Raw genomic sequence first — 19,243 nt, 5'->3', positions numbered from 1 at the left:
TTTTAGTAGAGACGGGGTCTTGCTCTTGCTCAGGCCTGAGCTCAAGCAATCCTCCCTCCTCAGCCTCCCAGAGAGCTAGGATTACAGGCGTGAGCCACCGCGCCTGGCCTATCATGGTGTTTTGCTTCCTTGTTTGTTTCACAATTTTGGACCCTGCATCCATCCTGAGTGGGGCTTCCTCTGCGGGGCTCCCAAGCAGCCTGGGTCGAGGGGTTGCTCTCCAAAGGAGTCCCATTCTGATCACCACAGAACCGCTTTTTATGTTAATTTCTTGGCTTAGGGGTTCCAGGACCCTGCAGACAGTATAAATTCAAACCACAACCTTGAGTGAGGGCAGGTCTATGGGTATTAGAATTCTCTAGTGACTTTTTTTTTCCCTGTCAGAGACAAATAAGACCTACCCTAGGGGATCAGGGAGTAATATGTGCCGTTAAGAAAATCCAAATGGGGAGAGGGATAGAGTGATGGGGTGGGAGAGCTGTTGTTTTCATAGGGTGGCAGGGAAGTCCCCCTCAAGGAGACAGAATTTTAGCTGAGCACGAATGAAGTGAGAGAGGAAGTTCTATGAGCCACACGACTATCCGAGGGCAGAGAGTTTCAAGTAGAGGGAAGAGTGTCACAAAGCAGTTCAGAAGTGGCTTGTCGTGGAAAGCAGGAAGCCAGTATGGCCATGGAGAGGAGGAAGGAAGACCGGGAGGGTTTAGCGAGGGGTAGATGCAGTATTCTGGTGTCAGACCAGAGGGACCTGTTCTGGTTCAGCTAGACCCTGTGTGGTCTGTTTTCTCTTCTTCTCTCCCCTTGCTTCCCAGTGTCCTTGCTGTCCTCACCCATAGGCTCACCTGAAAGCTCGAGGTTCCAGATGGAAGAGGAGTCTCTTTGCAGGAACTCTGAGATGATTCTGGCCCCCTTCAAATCAAGGTTATTGTTGGAAATATTCTAAAAAGCAAGAAAACACTTTTGTACGTAAGAAGCCCACCGAAGGGCCCTGATTAACAAATGATGGAGGGTGGCTGCCTTTTGGTGAGCCCTTAGGTGCAGTGTGGGAGCCAGCGGGGTGCAGTACCATCTCCTGGAGGTAGTAGTTCTCTTGCAGCATCTCCACCAGGCTCAAGACGCCCTCTTCCATGATACAGTTGTCTTCCAGTTCCAGCTTGGTAACAGTCGTGTTGGACTTCAGCCGTCACAAGGGGAGGGGGAGAAAGACACAGAAGTGGTCAGTGACCTAGTTGGTTCCCTGCCCACCCTGGTCCTGCCATGTGGGCAGGCACAGAGACTCAGGCTGGGAATTCTGACGGAAAAGAGAGGGCAAGGAGGCGAGCCCAGAGGACAAGCCACTCCATCGAGTTCTGCTAGGATAATACGCCTATTCCGGGAGAATTTAGAAGAGGGCCCTTAAAATAATTAAAGACTTGAAAAGTGAGAGGCATAGATTTTAACTATTTAGCCTCAAGGAGAGAGGACTGTGACCTACTCCAAGATTAAGGAAAACTTGATACATTTAGTAAGGGTATTTAACATAAAGATTCTTGCATGAAGGCCCTCTAAAACTGTGGTCCCCAACCCTCGGGCCGCGGACCAGTACTGGTCTGTGGCTTGTTAGGGGCCTAGCTGCAGAGCTCCACAGCACCCCCTCACCCGCCCTCCCCAGCTCCTCTCCATCTTTCCCCCTCCATGGAAAAATTGTCTTCCATGAAACCGTCCCTGGTTTCAGCTTAAGATTTATTTGGTACTCTATTTACTTATTATACTTTGAGATGAGGTCCCTTTATGTTGCTCAGGCTGGTCTTGAATTCCTGGGCTCAAGTGATCTTTCTGCCTCAGCCTCCTGAGTAGCTGGGACTATAGGCGTGCATCACTGCACCTAGCTCCAGTACTCTCTTTTAATAGTAGGCAGCTTCAAGGCTGTTTGGAAGGAGCTGGATGTAACTCTTTAACAAATATCCACATCCCAGCTAGTCTGCATTCCCACTGGGAACAAGAGGAGAGACAGGAAATGGCTGGCATAGCAGCATGAAGGACTGGGGTTAGCTCTAACCAGAAATTTTATTCTTCCCTTCCTCACTGTGTTCCCAGTATTAACAGGTACAGAGAACAGACATGTTTTTGGATTTGAGCAGTTTTAAAGCTCACTAAGCAGCAAGAGAGGTAGCAAGTGGTAAGGAGCTTTAGTGCCTGTTTTTCTCTCCAAGAAAAAGGAAAATGTGATAGTTCAGTAACTGCAATGCAGGGTAGCTCATCCAGGGACTTCATGGCCTATCTTCTGGTCTCAGCTCTCTGGGGTGGGCAAAATTCAAAGGCAAGGGAGATGACTCAGGTGACTTCCAGTCTAGGTGCCATTTGGCAGTGTCCAGAAACATAGGCAGAATTACCACTTCCAGAGTCATATTAGGGACCGACACATTGCAAGGTGCACCGGGACACCCAGTCACCAAATCCATCCACGTTCATTTCACACGGGCCAGTGTCTATTTGTCACTCTCTGTGCTGATGGCCAGGGAAACAAGGTTGAGCAGAGAACATCCCTACCCTTAAGGGACACCCCGCTCCCCCACCCAACCCGCCAAGTGCACAGGCATGATGCTAGGCAGTGAGGGACACATGCAAGGACAAAATATGACCCCTACTATCAGAGTCTTTTTTATCTAAGCCAGGGAAACACAAACACGTGAAAAGTTAACCAGTACAAAAAGCAAATAAAAGTTCAGTCCTTCAGAATGCCACAGTCATTAATTGTCAAATGGATGAATGATACAGAGAATCAGGGAAGAAAAAACTCCCTCCAAACAGAAACTGCTGTTACTAAGAAACAAGTGGCCCAAGTCCCGAGAGGATGTCATTATCATCCATTTTTCCCCATGAAGCTCGTGAGGTAATGGTGCGTTCCTAACACTCCATCAATCAGCCTTTCAACCCTCGACACGTTTCAAGATGGCTTTGTTCTTTCTCCGCTCTTTCCTCCACCCTCCCATAAAACAGTACAATCTCACATTTCATGTAACTGCTTCATGGGCATATATGCTGAACGCAACTGCTATTATATTGTTAAAGAAGGATGAGTGTGGAGGGGGCGTGGGGAAAAATAAGACCGTGTATGTATGCCATGAATACATTGTTCCATGCCAACTGGGGCTAGGCACTCAAAATGAATAGCACACAATCTTATTTCTCTTACTGTATGGGGAACTTGCATTGTAATGTACTACAATAAAAGTTACACGAATGTGCTCTCTCTCTCTCTCTCTTTCTCTCTTTGCTCTGTTGCCTGGGCTAGAGTGCAGTGGCGCCAGCCACCCACAGCAACCTCAAAACTCCTGGGCTCAAGTGATTCCTCTTGCCTCAGCCTCCCGAGTAGCTGGGACTACAGGCGCACACCACCAGGCCCAGCAAATTTTTTCTGTTTTTAGTAGAGATGGGGTCTCGCTCTTGCTCAGGCTGGTCTTGAACTCCTGACCTCAAGTGATCCTCCCACCTCAGCCTCCCAGAGTGCTAGGATTACAGGTGTGAACCACTGTGCCTGGCCTGGCTTATTGTTCTGTATTGCGGGTAGCTGAAACCTTGGAAAGCAAAACCATGGATAAGGGAGGACTACCGTACATTCTAGCAATGAACAATGCCAGTGTGTTTCAAGGGATTTTGGAGATTGCCATGTGTTTTGTGACCGTATTGCCCTTGCCATTCACCATCCCCTCGACTCGTTGCATTCTCTCAGACTGAAGCCGGCTGACTCATTCTTCCCGAAGCTTGTCTTTGACTATCTCTGCCTTCTGCAGCTTCTCCTGCCTCTCGACCACTCCTTCTGTGTTTAATTTGCTGACTGCTTCTATTCTTTCAGATCCTTTATAAATAACATGTTTTAAGAATTCGTTCTCAGTCCTCTTTGTTTCTCTCTGTTCATTTTTTCCATGGACAATTAAAGTATTGCTGATTTTTAAACATTGCCTCTAAAGAAACATCTACCTCTCCACCTTACTTAGCTTTTTTAAAATCAAGCTTTCTCTTTGCCTTCCTAAGTGAACAAACAACGTTGTGCTGACACACAGTTGTTCAATTTTCTGTTTTTCTGTGATGGGAGTCATTTTTGCCTAAAATCAATTATAGTTATATAAAGCAATGATGAATTCAAGGTCAAGTCCTTGTTCGGTCATGCCACGTCTAGAGTTAACCTATTCCTCTGGGAAGACTTGATCTGCCTTACAGTGTGGTCACTGGCTCAGCAGTGAGCCCATTGATAGCAAAGGTGAGCTTTGGCGGGGAGACCCGGGCTGGCATTTTGTATTAATATTATGCTCTCGCATTGATGCTTGGGCCCAAGCCCAGCCCAGTCACTTTTCCTGGGCCCAGGGGCTGGTGCCTTTGCTTCCTGAGTAGGAAAGAATATAGGCTTCTAAGGCCCAGGCAGCCTCCTTCCCCGAGCTAAAGGGGAGTCCATGTCTGCTGGGGAAATCAACTGGCCACCAGGCACAGCCCAGGGCACGGTGGGCATAAAGGTTGCTATTTAGGCTCCCTAGGAGGGACCCCCTGAATCTTGGGCCTGCCACCCTGTCAGCCCCACTGGCATGCTCACCACCAGGGCTATTGCAATAGCCTTGGTACCCTTGGGGCCCAGGCCATGGTGGTTGAGGTTCACGTAGGACTCCTCTATGTTCCGGATGAAGTAGGAGACAGGCACCGTGCCCACCAGTTTGCAGGCCTCCAGGTATAGCTCCTTTTGTCCAATGGTGAAAAATTTCTCAGTATCTGCAGAGAAAGAGAGAGTGAAGTAGGATTTCTTTTCCACCTTTGCCTTATTTCCCCGCTAATTCCAGGCAACATTCGCTTGTGACTGGACTCCCCTCCGCCAGAGGATCTGTCCCTATGGGTACATGTGCCAGATGCCAACTCCAATCTAGGACGCCAGTCAGTGGTAGGAGAGGGAGACCCTGACTCCAGAAACCCCCAGATGAACATCTCCCTCTGGGTAAGAGGCGAGGCCAGCGGTTTTAGGCCCTAAGCGCTCCCAGGAGCAGCGAGCTGTCTGCCCTCACCCCGCTTCCCGGGTTGGCCACGTCCCCAACGACTGATCGTCAAGGATATGCACAGGCCCAGCCCCCCTGTCCACCCTTGTCCAACTCTGAAAGGCCAAAAACAGTCATCAAAAAGCTGCTGGCTTTCGATGGGTGAGGGAGTCTCCATTTCGGTTTCAGTTTCGCTACCGCTATTAAACTGTTGTGCGCCATGAACAAAGCTTTGCCAAAGACTGAGAGAAGTTCCCCCTAAAAAAAAGCCCAAATAGGACGGAGTGGGCTTTTCAAGATGGCAAACCAGCGAAGACGGACAGACCTCCAAACAGGTGGGAAACAAGCACACTCGCATTTCAGGGGGCTTTCCTCTTTCAAAGCCTTGCACGTCATTTTCCTCACAGAAAGGACTGTCATCCCTGCTTTACCAACCACAAACCTAGCCCCAATTCACACATGGCCGGTCAGTGAGCAAACCAGCCAACGGAAAAGCGGGGACTCCACTTCCCCATTGCGACCCCTCGGAGCATTTATTCCTTAGGCTCTAGACCCGCCTGGCCGTGGTCAGCGGGCATCAGGCCTCCCTGGATGCTGGGTGCCCCACAGCTGCGTCCCGGTTAGGCAAGTCCAGCCTGTGGCAGGGCTTTTTGGGGCCAGCTGGCATCTCTGTCTGCATCTGTTTATCCTTTGGATCCCAGGGCCTTTGGCCAACCCACAGCAAACGTTTCTGAGGCCGACAATGGGAGCTTTGTTGGTGAAAGGACAACAGCTTTAAAGGGAAGCTGACTTTGCAAGTGCAGCTACAAACAGGCCTTCTCTTCGGGGTGGCTGTATGGCAGGGTTTCTCGACCTCAGCTCTGCTGACATTTTGAATTGGGTCATTCTCTGTTGTGAGGGGTTGTCCTGTGCGTTGTAGGATATTTAGTAGGATCCCTCACCTGGACCCACTAGATGCCAGGAGCAACCCCCCACTCCCTAGTTTGCCAAATGTCTCCTGGGTGCAAATTGCTCTGGGTGAGAACCACATTATAGACTGTGCTGGGTGAGCAAAGCTGCTTCATCTCTCTCTGTTCTGTAGACCCACCACTGGCTTGGCACCCCCGGCCCATTTCCCACGCCCTCCCCGGAGGCCCTTCCTACCATTCCCAGCACCTCAGCGCCAGCCACAGGGGTGCTGGGGGCCAGAGCAGATGAGCCCTGGGTTTCTGTACAGGACAGAGTTCTTGGTGCCAAAATCTGCCCTTAGAGGTTCCTGTTGGCCAAAGCAGGGAAGGTAACCTCAGTTTTATCCTTGGAACTAATTTTGCTCTCTTAGAGGCTCACCCTATCTAGCTGTGTTCCCTATGGTTATATTTTAGGGGTAGCTTGCAACAGTGTTATCACTTGCTGGGGGGAGGGGGAATGAGATTGCCACAGGAGCCTTGGGTAGACATCCTGTGTTGTTCTTTGTCACCTCCTCCAACCAGGTGAAGTCAGGTGTCAGAAGCAACATTAGTGGCAGCCTTGAAGTGGCTAAGAAGTCAGAAAAAAAGCAACAGGACACCTGGGGGCAGCGGGGAGGAGGTCTGTGTAGAAGGGCGAAGTTGTCAGTTGATCGTGGTGGGGTTTATGAGCTGACTGTGTAGATGAGCTTCACAATTTAATTTGGCAAAACGGCCTCCCCTCCATCTCTGCTGTCTGTGAATCACTGCCCTCCACCCAGCTGCAAGGACTCCGGAGAGGCAGGGTGACTGGGCTAGCCTCAGCGTAGGATGTTTGAGGCTGGCCCCATCAGGTGGGACCAGTGTCATTCTCCTTCCTCTTGCTTCACAAATGTTCTTTTGGGCACTTCCCTCCTTGGGGAAATTGGGAGGAAAGAGAGGGTGCAGATGTTGTTTGCATGAACAGAGTCTTTGCTCCTGCTCAGCCGCCTGACACCCAGGCATGCTTAGATTTGTCAAGGGAAAACACGGGGCTGTCCAGCAGGGGGAACATGAACTCCAGGGGAGTGGGAAAGTCACCGGGATGCAAGATGGGCCACAGAAACACTCTGGGGCCTGGAATGAGGAGTGTGAAGGCAGAGCACTGGGCCGAGCCGAGCCAACACGGGCTTGGCAAGCTCCTGGAGGCTGCGCACAACTCATACAATCTCTTTAAGCCCCAGTTTCCTCTTCTGTTAAACACGGGCAATAACGTCTACCTCCTAGGACTATTGCAAAGACCACATAGGATGCCACCCGTGGAAACACTTAGAAGACCAGAAACCCCTGTCTTTGCACTGGTGTGGCTGTCCGCGGGCTGACGGGAGGGCACTGCTCCCGAGGCAGGTGTGAGCCAAGGCGCTGCGGCTGCTGCCCCCAGCCAGCCTTGAGGAGGATGTGGGGTGAAACTGAGCACAAGCCTTTCTGCCACGTCCCCTCTGCAGGATGTCCCACTAGGCAGAGCCTTGGCAGACTCTGAAAAGGAGAGAGATGCCGCCTCCTGAAAACTGGATTTCTCCAGCTTCTCAGGAAGCCATGAGAGAGCCACCCCCGCTACCCCGAACGCCTGCTCTCACCTTCAATCTCTAGGTCGGTTTCTGAACTCTCCCGGGCTGGTTTCTCTTTTTCCACAGTCGGCAGGGTTTCGGCCTCACAGTAGGGGCTTTCGTCGCTGCTCTGTGGTGCTGGCGCGCTTTCAGTCTCATCTGGAAGAAAAACGTATCTCCTTGATTCTGGCAGTGAAACCTGCCAGTCCCCCTGGTGGAGCCTGCCACCGACGACCCTCGGTCTCTGCTCCCTCCCTGTGTGTCCCAGGTCCTGGCAGCAGCCTTCATCCCCCCAGCCCCTTCATCCCCCTAGCCTCATGTGGCTTAAGGTGCCAAGCCCTGCCAGGGAGACTCTACTGCACCAGCCCTCCCTTCCCGACTCATTGCCTCTGTGGGGTCCTGTGAGCACACTCCGCCACGCTCCCAGGAGAATGGCCGCTCCTGCCGAGTTCCCCGTTTGGGGTCTGCCTTGGAGATGAGTTCCGTGCTCACACTTTTCCCTTATTTGCTTGGGTGGGTTTCAGGGTCTGCGGTTACTCTTTCAGGTGAAAGGGCAGGTCCCGACGCCCAGGCTTCCTCGTTGTCAGGCACAAATGGTGCTGGGGCAGGGCGGGTGGCAACTTGGGTCTAACGGAAAATAAAACGGACTAGGAGCAGTTCCAGGGAGCAAGAGAGAGAGCTTGATGCCTAAGACCTTGACCTAACCTCTCTACCTTCCAATCCAGCATTGATTTCATGACCAGAAAGAAGCAGGGGCTTGAAACTCTCCCTTGGGTTGAAATCGATTGCTGTGATTGAATACATGTGTCTCGGTTTGATGAGACACTGGCAGGAGGAGCAGAGCTTCCTGCACTCTGTACCCTGCACTTGCTAGATGTGGTTTTTCCACTACTGGGCCACTGATCTGAGACCAGACATGGGCTCCTGAGGGCCAGAGAGGAGGTCTAGAGCTCAATCCTCCAGTGTCAGCAGGACTCAATGCATTGGGGAAGCCATGCTGTGCCTCTGAGTGGCCTGTCAGACCTCAGCCCACCTACTCTTTGGATGGACTGAGAATTTGTGGCAGGGGTCCCAAGTTTTGACCACCCAGATTCTAGGATAGTGGGGTTTCTAATGAATCTACACAGGGCTGTGTCTTTCTTTGTCCTTGTCCATAGGCTCAGGTCCCAACATTTATTTCCCAGCCTGTAACACAAAGTCTGTGTGATGTAGGTAGAAGACATACAGCAGCTTAGCGGCCAAACTGTTGAGTGCCCTTGGAAAGTGATGAATTTCCGAGTCTTAATTTCCTTGGCGGTCAAACAATTTTAGAATTCCATTCAACCGGTGGGATGCTGATAAATATTGAACTGTTCCTCCAGGAAAAACAACCACAACAACAACAACACCAAAACACCAAAACACCCTGATTTATAGTTTAGCCAATTCATGTGGTGTAAATATTCCCATGGCTAATTTCAAACTAGCAAAGTGACATCAACCAAGCCCGTAAAATAAAAATGAAAGCTGGCTAGAGCCAGCAGGAGCCAGTTCCAGCACAGCACTGCATCCAACTCTCAGTGTTCACCAAGCCCTGAAGCCAAGTCAATGGAACACATCATCCCAATTCTAGAGGGCCCCAGCTGAGGGGAGCAGTGGGCTTCACGGTTCCTGTGGTTGCTAGGGGTTACACTGAGGCAGCTGGGAAGGGCCCGCGTGGTGAGTGACGGGATGCCTTTTCACCTTCTGTCTCAGGCTCAAGAGGCTCATCATTGTCCATGGTGCCAGGACCCTCTTGAGGGCTGCTGCCAGCTTCTTGCCACCTTTCAGCTGTGTCCCTAAGAAACACACCTTTCCATTCACCTCTGTCTCAAACTTTGTGTCTGTCTTGGCCCTCGCATAGGCAAATCCCAGGGGAGCCTGTGGTTACCCTTCCATCCCAGAAAGCCCCGGGGAGAGTGGGCTTTGGTGGGAATTGGACATGCATGGATTTGACCCCCACTCTGTCTGGGAGAGGGAGCTACTTCCTGGGCTTATCAGGGACAGTGGGACAGTTCTGTTCCTGGGAGCCCCGTGGAAAGGATGCCCACCCGCCTGCGACTTTGTGACTTAGGAGCCACTTTCATTTCATCTTCAACATTCCATGACCTCATGCAGTTATTGTGATCCACGTAGGGGGACCTGGCAACAGCAGGCCTCCTGCCCTCTTGGTGACTCTGGTAGTCACCTGTACTCATATGTCTGCTGGGGCCAAGTCCAGGCTTGGCTGCGAGTGCTCAGGTGTTGTGGGGGGGCCTCTCAGTGGTGCTGCGTTTCCCTCTGAGTCAGGACCAAACCCAAGCTCCTTCATCAGGTGACTGCGAAGAGCTGCCACCATGGTCTTCTCTCAGGGTGGCTGTGCTTCAGGTATGAAGGATGTCAGTGATGGGTGAACTCAGTATTCATCTACCCAGTTCTTCCTTTTTTCTTTCCCCTCTGGGAGAGTATCCTCAACCTTGGAGCAGAAGATCGAAAGCAAAGCAGGACAACATATGTTCTATTACTACAGTCTGTTGCAGCCAAAGCGCTGTTCAATCCAAACTACCGGGCTGCCTACCTTGAAACCACTCAAGCGGCATCCCCACGCCTGGCCGTTTCCACATGTCTCGGAGTTGAAGTTCAGTTGCAGTTTGCAGTCAAGGGAATCTGGAGGCGTGTTTGTTCCTTCTTGATAAGCTTCCAGCACATCACCAGTCAGGTCAGTGACTAGAGGGCTTGGGATGTGAAAATGCCTTTTTTGCCAATGAAAAGAATGAGGAAGATCTAGAAATTTCTGTAGGGAAAACATGCTTAGAATCATGGATCGAAAGAAATATGTACACCTCAGATGGGACTCATTCCTTCAGGCATTCATTCTGAGGAATATTTATTGAGCATCTACTGTGTGCATGGCACTAAGAGCATCATGATTGTGGGAGTGAATGCAGACATGATTGAGACAGGGCCTTTTCAAGGCATGTGTAATACAAGACAGAAACTGACAAGGCCACCTAGGGTGAGGGTCCTGGGCAAATATTTTTGGCAGAGTTCCTGTTCATATAAACAATTTGAGTAAGTCACCCTAAATGAGTGTGGCAACACCATTCGGGTGGTGCAATCTCATGTGGTCCCTCAAAAGGAATACCAGACAGGTCACAGGGAGTGATCACTCCTAGGATGCCCAGGTAGACGTGAGTCCTGGAGTTCCTTGGAGCATTTGGTCAGCCCCACGCTGGTGTGGAGGACAAGAAAGCATTATTAAAGGGGAGAAAGAGGGAGTATGTGCCCCCTGGTCTAGGCTCTGGGTGCTCTGCTTGGACAGAACCATCTGGTTTCAGGTACTGAAGGGTGAGTTAGAAAATCTGGAGGAAGGTACTCCAAATAGCCACTGGACAGAAGCATGCTTAGCCTGGGTCTAAGAGCAGCACTGGAAATTGAGAAGGGTTGTGAGGGAAATGCTCTGGGAGTTCAGGGGAGAGTGAGGTTTCTTTATGCTGGGGAACTCCAGTGGGCTCTGGACAAGCAGAGGCTGGGGAAAAGGCATTTCTGGGAGTGTAGGATGAAGGCAGGCAGCAGTGCTTAAGGTGGCAATGCAGAATGTCAAGGGGAGTAGGAAACGAGGAGGCCGAGAGGACCACAGCAACTTTAGGATAGATTCAAATGCAGTTAAAAGGCAATAGGGAGCCATTGAAGATTTTTGAACAGGAGAGTGACATCATCAGAGACTTTCTTTAGAATGATGGACAGCAATATTTTTGAATAAGAGTCAATTTTTATTCAAAGAATTGGCTGGGCGTGGTGGCTCACGCCTGTAATCCTAGCACTCTGGGAGGCCAAGGTGGGAGGATCACTTGAGCTCAGGAGTTCAAGCCCAGCCTGAGCAAGAGTGAGACCCTGTCTCTATTAAAAATTAAAAAATTAGCTGGGCATCGTGTTGCACACCAGTAGTCCCAGCTACTCAGAAAGCTGAGGCAGGAGGATCCCTGGAGCCCAGGAGTTTGAGGTTGCTGAGAGCTAGGCTGACGCCATGGCACTCTACTCAGGGCACAGAGTGAGACTCTGTCTCAAAAGAAGAAAAAAAAAGAGTCAATTCTGGAAAAATTAAAATGTTTAAGAAATATAATTTTAAAAATTCGTATCTTTTAAAAAATCATGAAATGTAATACCTGCATCTTTTTATATATTATTATTTAAAAAAATTTTTGTATTACTTTAAAGGTATCCTTTCTAAAATTAACCTTTTTATTTTGAAATAATTTTAGATTACAGAAGTTACAAATATAATAGTTTCCATATACTCTTTACCCAGCTTCCCCTTAACATCTCATATAATCATAGCAAAATGATCAAAACCAAGAAATTAACATCAGTATGATGCTATTAACTGCACACTGTCTTTGTATTTACCAGTGTTTTCCACTAATGTCCTTTTTTGGTGCCAGACTCCCATGACGCATTGTGTGTTGTGGCTCTGTTGGTCTCCTTGAATCTGTGACATTCCCTCAGTCTTTGTCTTTTATGACCTGACACTTTTAGAGTACTTGTCAGATATTTAGCAGAATGTTCCTTAGTTTTAGTCTGTCTGATGTTTTTGCCATCATTATTGGGAAGGGTGCCACAGAGCTGGTATATACTTCTCAGTGTGTTCTCGGGGCACGTGATGTATTGTACGAGTCGCTTGGTCAAGGTTGTGTCTGCCAGCTTTTTGTACTGTAAAGTTACTATTTTTATCTTTGTAATTAATATGGATGAGAGAGATACTTCAAGACTGAAAATATTCTATTTCTGTTTAAACTTTTGCCCACTAATTTTAGCATCCGTGAATGGATCATGCCTCAAGAATGATTACTGTAGCATTCACATGGTGATTTTCTATGTCTGCAATCCTTCTACATTTATTAATTGGAATTATTCTGTAAGAGAGAGTTGTCCCTTTCCCTCATTTATTTATTCAGTTGTTTATATCAATAGGGACTCAGAGATGTTTATTTTATTCTTTGTGTTACAATACAATACTATCATTTATTTTGCTGTTCAAGTTCCAACTTTGGCCATTGGGAGCTCATTCAGGTTGGCTCCTGTGCTCTTTTGATAGGCTCCTGCCCTCCTTTTTTGAGCTCTTCCTTTCTGGCACCACAGGAATTAATTACTTTTCCAAGGAGAATGGTATTTTGAAAGCAAGATCTGGGAGTTGGCGTGCTCATTACTGTTGGGTTGGTGGACCTTCTGGTCTCTTTTGGTGAATAGAGCTAGGAAATATATGTGTTTGTGTATACTATTAATAACCCATCCATAACACACATATTTATTTCTATTTAATATATCCATCTTCTGTATATATTAAATAAAAGCCAGAAGTCTACACTGACACTGCTATCTCTAATTGAGCACCACAGGGCTCTCACGCCTTCTTTTCATATTTGTCATTTCTGTCTCCTGGCAAGAAATCCAGCTCTCATTTTCTAGAGTATATCTACTTATTTGTTCATCTCTAGTATCTATAGAAAGTAGTTTCAGAATTGTTAAACCATATCCCTAGAAACAAATTTCCTGACTAGAGTACAGTGTTTTGTTAGTACATAGGGTTTTCGTTGTTGTTACTGTTTATCCTTATGGTATCCAGTTAAAATACTTTCCCCCCCAAAGTCATTCAGGTCAACTCTTTCTTCCCATCCCCTTCAGAGTGGTTATTTAACTCATTTGTAATCCAGTTAGATTCATTTGTCAAGATCTGCATTTCATGTTTCCCCCATATCCTGGTTGATTTTATTCTAATTTGCATATAATAAACTTCTCTCTTTGTCGTGAGAGTTCTATAGGTTTTGAGAAATGCATAAAGTCAGGTATCCACCACCATAGCTCCATCACCCTAAAAAGTCCCCCTTCCCCTTTATGGTTATCCCTATCCCCTTCCCTGGCCCCTGGCAACCACTGTTCTGTTTTCAATCCTAACAGTTTCACCTTTTCTAGATCACATAAAGGAAAACATACAATGTGTAGTTTTTGAGGTCTAGCTTCTTTCACTTAAGAAAATGCACTGAGGCCGGGCCTCTCTGGGAGGCCGAGGCGGGCGGATTGTTTGAGCTCAGGAGTTCAAAACCAGCCTGAGCAAGAGCGAGACCCCATCTCTACTAAAATTAGAAAGAAATTAATTGGACAACTAAAAATATATAGAAAAAAATAGCCAGGCATGGTGGCGCATGCCTATAGTCCCAGCTACTCGGGAGGCTGAGGCAGGAGGATCACTTGAGCCCAGGAGTTTGAGGTAGCTGTGAGCTAGGCTGACACCACGGCACTCTAGCCCAGGCAACACAGTGAGACTCTGTTTCAAAAAAAAAAAAAAAAAAAAAAGAAAATGCACTGAAGATCCACCCATGTTGTCGAATGATGCAACAGTTTGTTCCTTTTTATTGCAAGGTAATATTCTGTTACATGGATGTACCGCACTTTGTTTATTCATTCACCTGATGAAAGACATCTTCATATTTTCCCTTTGTTTTGGTGATTATGAATAAAATAGCTATAAACATTCATGCACAGGTGTTTGTGTGAACATAAACTTTCATCTCTCTTGAGTAAATACCTAGGAATGGGATTGCTGGGTCATGTGATAGCTATATGTTTAACCTTGTTAGGAACTGCCAAGTGGTTTTCCAAAGTGTATGCACCATTTTGAACTCCCACCAGGAATGTATGAGAGCATCAGTTGCTCCCCATTCTTGCCAACATTTGATATTGCCAGTTTTTGCTTTTGTTCTGCCATTCTAGTAAATGCGTCATGGTATTCCACGGTGGTTTTAATTTGCATTTCCCTAATAACTAATGATGTTGAGCATCTTTTCATACGCTTATTTGCCATTCATAGATCTTCTTTGTTATTTGTTCAGATCTTTTGTCTATTTTAAATTGAGTTATTTTCTTGCTCAGTTTTGAGAGCTCTTGATATATTCTGATACATAAGTCTTTTGTCAGAAATGTGATTTTTTCAAATATTTTCTCTCAGTCTGTATCTTGTCTTCTCATTCTCTTAAAGGTGTCTTTCACAGAGTAAAAGTTTTAATAAAGTCAAATTTTTGTGAAAATTATCAATTTTTTTTCTTTCATGGATCATGTTTTTGGTGTCATATGTAAAAAGTCGTTGCCTAACCCAAGGTCATGCAGATTTTCTTTTATGTTTTATTCTAGAAGTTTTATAGTTTTAGCTTTTACATGTCTATGATCCATTTATAGATTTTAAAAATTGTGGTAAGATATACATAAGATAAAACTTACCATTTTAACACTTTTAAGTGTACAATTCAGTTGCATTAAATATATTCACAATGTAATGCAACCATCTCCACTATCTATTTCCAGAACCTTTTCTATGACCCACTTTGAGTTAATGTTTGTGTAAGGTGTGGGGTAGAGGATGAGATTAATTTGTCTTGCATGTGGACTGGACATTCAATTATTTCAGCACCACTTGTTGGAAAGATTTTTCTTTCTCCATTTAATTGTCTTTTCACCATTGTCAAAAATCAGTTGAATCTGTGTCCTTCTGGTTTTGTTGGAGGGCTATCATTTCAGAAACGATATACCAGCATACTTTGTACCATTCAATTTTTTTTTTTTTTTTTTGAGACAGAGTCTTGCTCTGTTGCCCTGGGTAGAGTGTAGTGGCATCATCATAGCTCAGAGCAACCTCAAACTCCTGTGCTTGAGCTATCCTCCTGCCTCAGCCTCCAGAGTAGCTGGGACTATAGGTGCCCTCCATGACGCCTGGCTAATTTTTCTATTTTTAGTAGAGACGGGGTCTCACTCTGGCTCAGGCTGGCCTAGAATTCCTAGCTCAAGCAGTCCTCCCACCTCGGCCTCCCAGAGTGCTAGAATTATAGGTGTGAGCCACCACACCCGCTGCCTTGTACCATTTGATTAAACTGTTGTGCTTTTAAGTTACTAGTTTGTGAGATAAATCCCCACGGTGCTGGGAGGTGGGGCTGAGGCACTTAGGGAGTGGGAGGTGAACTGACTGTACAGTTAGTCCCCAGAGCAGGGGCAAAAGAGACAGTCCCGGGGGTAGGGGAGAGCTGTGATTTTGACTTGAAACCTGGCAAAGACAATGTCACCTGGGGCAAGGTATGGATGTCAAATATTAAGGAAATGATAATTTCCTTTTTTATCACCAATATTCTTGCTGTAACAGTTCCACTAGTGGGAATCCAGGCAGAGGGACCCTTTAATATCCTAATAAGTCTGTGGTCCCCAACCCCTGGGCCATGTACCAGTACCAGTCAGTGGCCTGTCAGGCACCAGGCCACAGAGCTCCGCTGCCACCCCCAACCCCTGTCCGTGGAAAAATTGTCTTCCATGAAACTTAGGAAGGGGGGACACACAGCAGGAGGTTGAGCTGTGGAGCCAGCGAAGCTTCACTGTATTTACAGCCTCTTTCCTCCCCATCCCTCCACTCACCACCTGAGCTCCACCTACCCCCCTCCCCATCTGTGGAAAGTTGTCTTCCATGAAACAGTCCCTAGTGCCAAAAAGGTTGGGGACCACAGCTCTAAGGTACCATGTATATAGCAGTTATAAATGCCGAGCACTGTTCTATGGACTTTACATGTATTAAAAAAATGTTACGGGGAAGGAATCAGTGAGGAAAAGGAGAGGGGCAAGTAGAAAGAGCCCCATCTCGGAGGAGGGAGGAGGGAGGAGGGAGGAGGGAGGGGATCCTGAGCACAGTGGAAGGTCAGGTGCTTTGTCCGGAGGGAAGGAGGAACAGTTGGCTGTGGATGCTGGTCGATACATTGTTGTGGCAACAGCGGGTAGAGAACTTACACTTGCTGGTTCTACCTTCTCTCTGAAGTTGATGGGGAGCTGATCTCCTGAGAGCAGGAGAGGAGGCGACAGGTAAGCAAGTCTGGGAAGAGCAGTCCCTGTGGGAATGGGAAAGAAAGCTGATTAAAGAGCACAGGATTGCTGGGGAGGGCTGAGGGCAGGCGTGAGGGTGGAGACCAGCACACGAATGGCCCCAGTCTGTGTGCTTGGTAATCTTATTCATTGGTGCTCAGCAGCCCAGATGTAAGAGCCAAGAAGAATGGTTTTACTGACCTAGGCAGATATAATCCAAGAACAATGGGCAGGAGCGTTGATGATATTGGGAAGAGAGTGATTTAAAAGATAGGTTATCGGGATGCCATGTCAGAGAGAGAAATGATGACGGATGGGAAGCTTGACAAGGACATAACAGAGAAGTCGAGGGTTTCATGGAATTAAAGAACAGATGAAGCAGAAGCTAGAGTGGGAGAGGTAGAAAGCCACAAGGTCACACATTAGAGTGGGTGTGTGAGTTTGCCATTTCAGAGGTGGAGCAGTACCCAGTAATGACACATACAAGGTGCAGCCAGGGCAGGGAGTGCCTGAAGTACAGCAGGAAAGAAGGTCATTGAGGAGGTCATGGCCTTGAGCTTCCAGGAGTTGGGATGGCTCATTCACATTGGTGATGGGAGGACTTGAGAGGGGGAAGATTGTGAGTCCAGGGCCAAAGTCTTCAAGGGATGAGGGGGAGTGGGCAGGAGGGCAAGAAAAGACAAGGATGAGGCTGGGGTAAACACTGATGAGTGCCTGATAAATCTCTAATGAACACATGAATGTGTGAATCAGTGAATAAGTGAGCAAATGAATGCATCAACTCAGACTAAACTGGCACACTCTTGGGATATCTAGCCATAAATCCTGAGATCTGGAAATAAACACTAGGTTCAAAGAAGCCAAGTTACTAGAAGTTCAGGTGCCTCAGGTTATTGTAAGAATTGAAAATGAGGAATTCTTTTCAGTCTATCCTACCTGACAGGTTGTTTGTGCCCTGCAGACCTGCACAGGTTCAATATGGTATCCACTACCTCCTTGTAGCTATTCAGCACTTGAAATATGGCTAGTCCAAATGGAGAGGCGATGTCCAAGTAAAACACACAGTGGATTGTGAAGACTTACTACAAAAAAAGAACAAAAAATATCTCATTTAAAAATATTGATTACACATTAAAATGCTAAATTTGTGGATCTATAGGATTAAATAAAATACTGCAATTAATCTCACCTGCTTTATTTATTTTTATATAAGGCTACTAGAAAATTTTAAATTACATATGTAGTTTACATTACATTTATTTTGGGCAGCACTGCTCCATGTCACCCCAAATATTGCACGTGTTCGACTAGTAATTTAATAAAAGCAGGTAACCTGTTTGACTTCTGTATATATCTGTTGTTATAAGTAAAACTCGAGCCCTCAGGGCTTAGATTTCCTGTACACAGGAAATGCCCTTTTAAAAGAACATTTTAAATTCCTCAAAGTATTGCAGCACCTCCTACTTGCCCCATTAAATAGGTTCTGCACCCTGGAACCCACACTGATGATGAATGCAGGTGCTCATCATTGCCCTCATGGCTATCACAGTTGGGAGGAATTGAGGCACTCATCACATCTCTCTTGGAATATTCCTGACATGATGAAGCTGGAGACAGTGCAGATTGGATCTGTAATTTTCCTTTCACTGGGGAAGCCTGAGGCTGCACTTCACCAAGCCAAGTCTCCTTGGGATCTGCAGTTATTGGCTTGGTTAGCAATGCCACATTACAGTTTGGAGAGCAGAAGTCTTAGTGGAAGAAAGCTCTCCATTAACAGTGGCCAGAGCTGTTTTTTGCACAAGTTCAAAACATATACCAGTAAACACTGAAAGCTCACCCTGCATTAGGCATGGTGAGGAAACTGAGGCTCCAAGAGGTCAGGCAACCTGAGAGGTTCCACATGTGGGAAGTGGCAGAGCCAGGATCTAAACTCAGGTGGTTTAATCCCAAAGCTTGTGATCCTCATTGTCACCCTACACTTTCCAGCATAGTTGATTATGGATCAGGAAACAAAAGAGGGAAGCCTTGCTTAACTGGCCTCAGGAAAAGCCTCTGAAAGAACGTGGATCAGTTGGCCTGATACACTGTGTCCACACATGTGCATTGAACAGCCGGGTTGAGGCTAGATCCTTTAGCAGAGCTTCCCAAACTATACATCAGAATAACTTGGTGAATGTTTAAGAGCCTCATCCCTGACCTGTTAGATCAGAACTCTGGGAGTAGGGCCTAGAAATTGGTATTTTAAAAAACATATTTCAAAGTAGATACGGGAAACATTATTTCACGAAATGACAAATGTAGTCTCTAGGCAAGTACCTTGATTTAGAATCTGATTTGGAACTTGGACTTCTGGGTAACTATTGGTACAAAATGGAAGGCAGGTACAAGGAGGGTTTACTTGTAAAGGAGTGAGCCTGAACTTGGGGGCTCCTTAGGTAGATCTTACATTTGTGCACTAAATTTTGAGCAGCTTCCTAACCTTCAGATTGCTATGGCCTCTGCTTCATCTCAGGTGAAGGGATGAGTGCTGTTGCCTGAAGGCAGGCATTGCCACCTCTCCGGCTAAGGGTACATAATGGGAAGGCCACAATACTGACTCTCTCCTTCTTCCTCCTTTTATTTAGCCTTTCAGTGTTATGATGTACCCAGCCGGTCCAGGATCTGGTGACTCCCCAGAGGGCTTCCCTGAACAACCACGGCTCCAGCCGCAAATTGGAAATCACACAGCTCAGACACTAGGTACTGAAATTGGATGTATTATACAGTCCTTCCTTCCTCAGAGCAGGGTTGGGACAGAAGGCTGAGGGTGGGGGAGTTGAGGAAGAGAAACTCAAAGAAGTCTTTGGGTGGCACA

The 19,243-nt window shown here is 47.1% G+C and overlaps 1 protein-coding gene across 1 annotated transcript in view; it reads right to left on the bottom strand.

Annotated features, from left to right (window-relative positions):
- LRRC74A (leucine rich repeat containing 74A) overlaps positions 1–9,469 on the bottom strand; it is a 31,151-nt gene extending 21,682 nt beyond the window's left edge. Inside the window, exons 1-5 of the mRNA XM_012656148.1 lie at positions 9,391–9,469; positions 7,534–7,671; positions 4,565–4,737; positions 1,064–1,171; positions 840–936 (exon numbers count right to left, since the gene is read on the bottom strand). Coding sequence (XP_012511602.1) covers positions 840–936; positions 1,064–1,171; positions 4,565–4,737; positions 7,534–7,671; positions 9,391–9,469 — 595 coding nt within the window. The remainder of the gene's footprint in view (positions 1–839; positions 937–1,063; positions 1,172–4,564; positions 4,738–7,533; positions 7,672–9,390) is intronic.
- Between the last annotated feature and the right edge of the window lie 9,774 nt (positions 9,470–19,243).

This window comes from Propithecus coquereli, unplaced genomic scaffold (genome assembly GCF_000956105.1).
Source record: "Propithecus coquereli isolate 6110/MARCELLA unplaced genomic scaffold, Pcoq_1.0 Scaffold5, whole genome shotgun sequence".
Classification (NCBI taxonomy): Eukaryota; Metazoa; Chordata; class Mammalia; order Primates; family Indriidae; genus Propithecus; species Propithecus coquereli.
The sequence above is the reverse complement of the archived record's forward strand: the minus strand, read 5'-3'. Positions and strand labels throughout refer to the sequence as shown.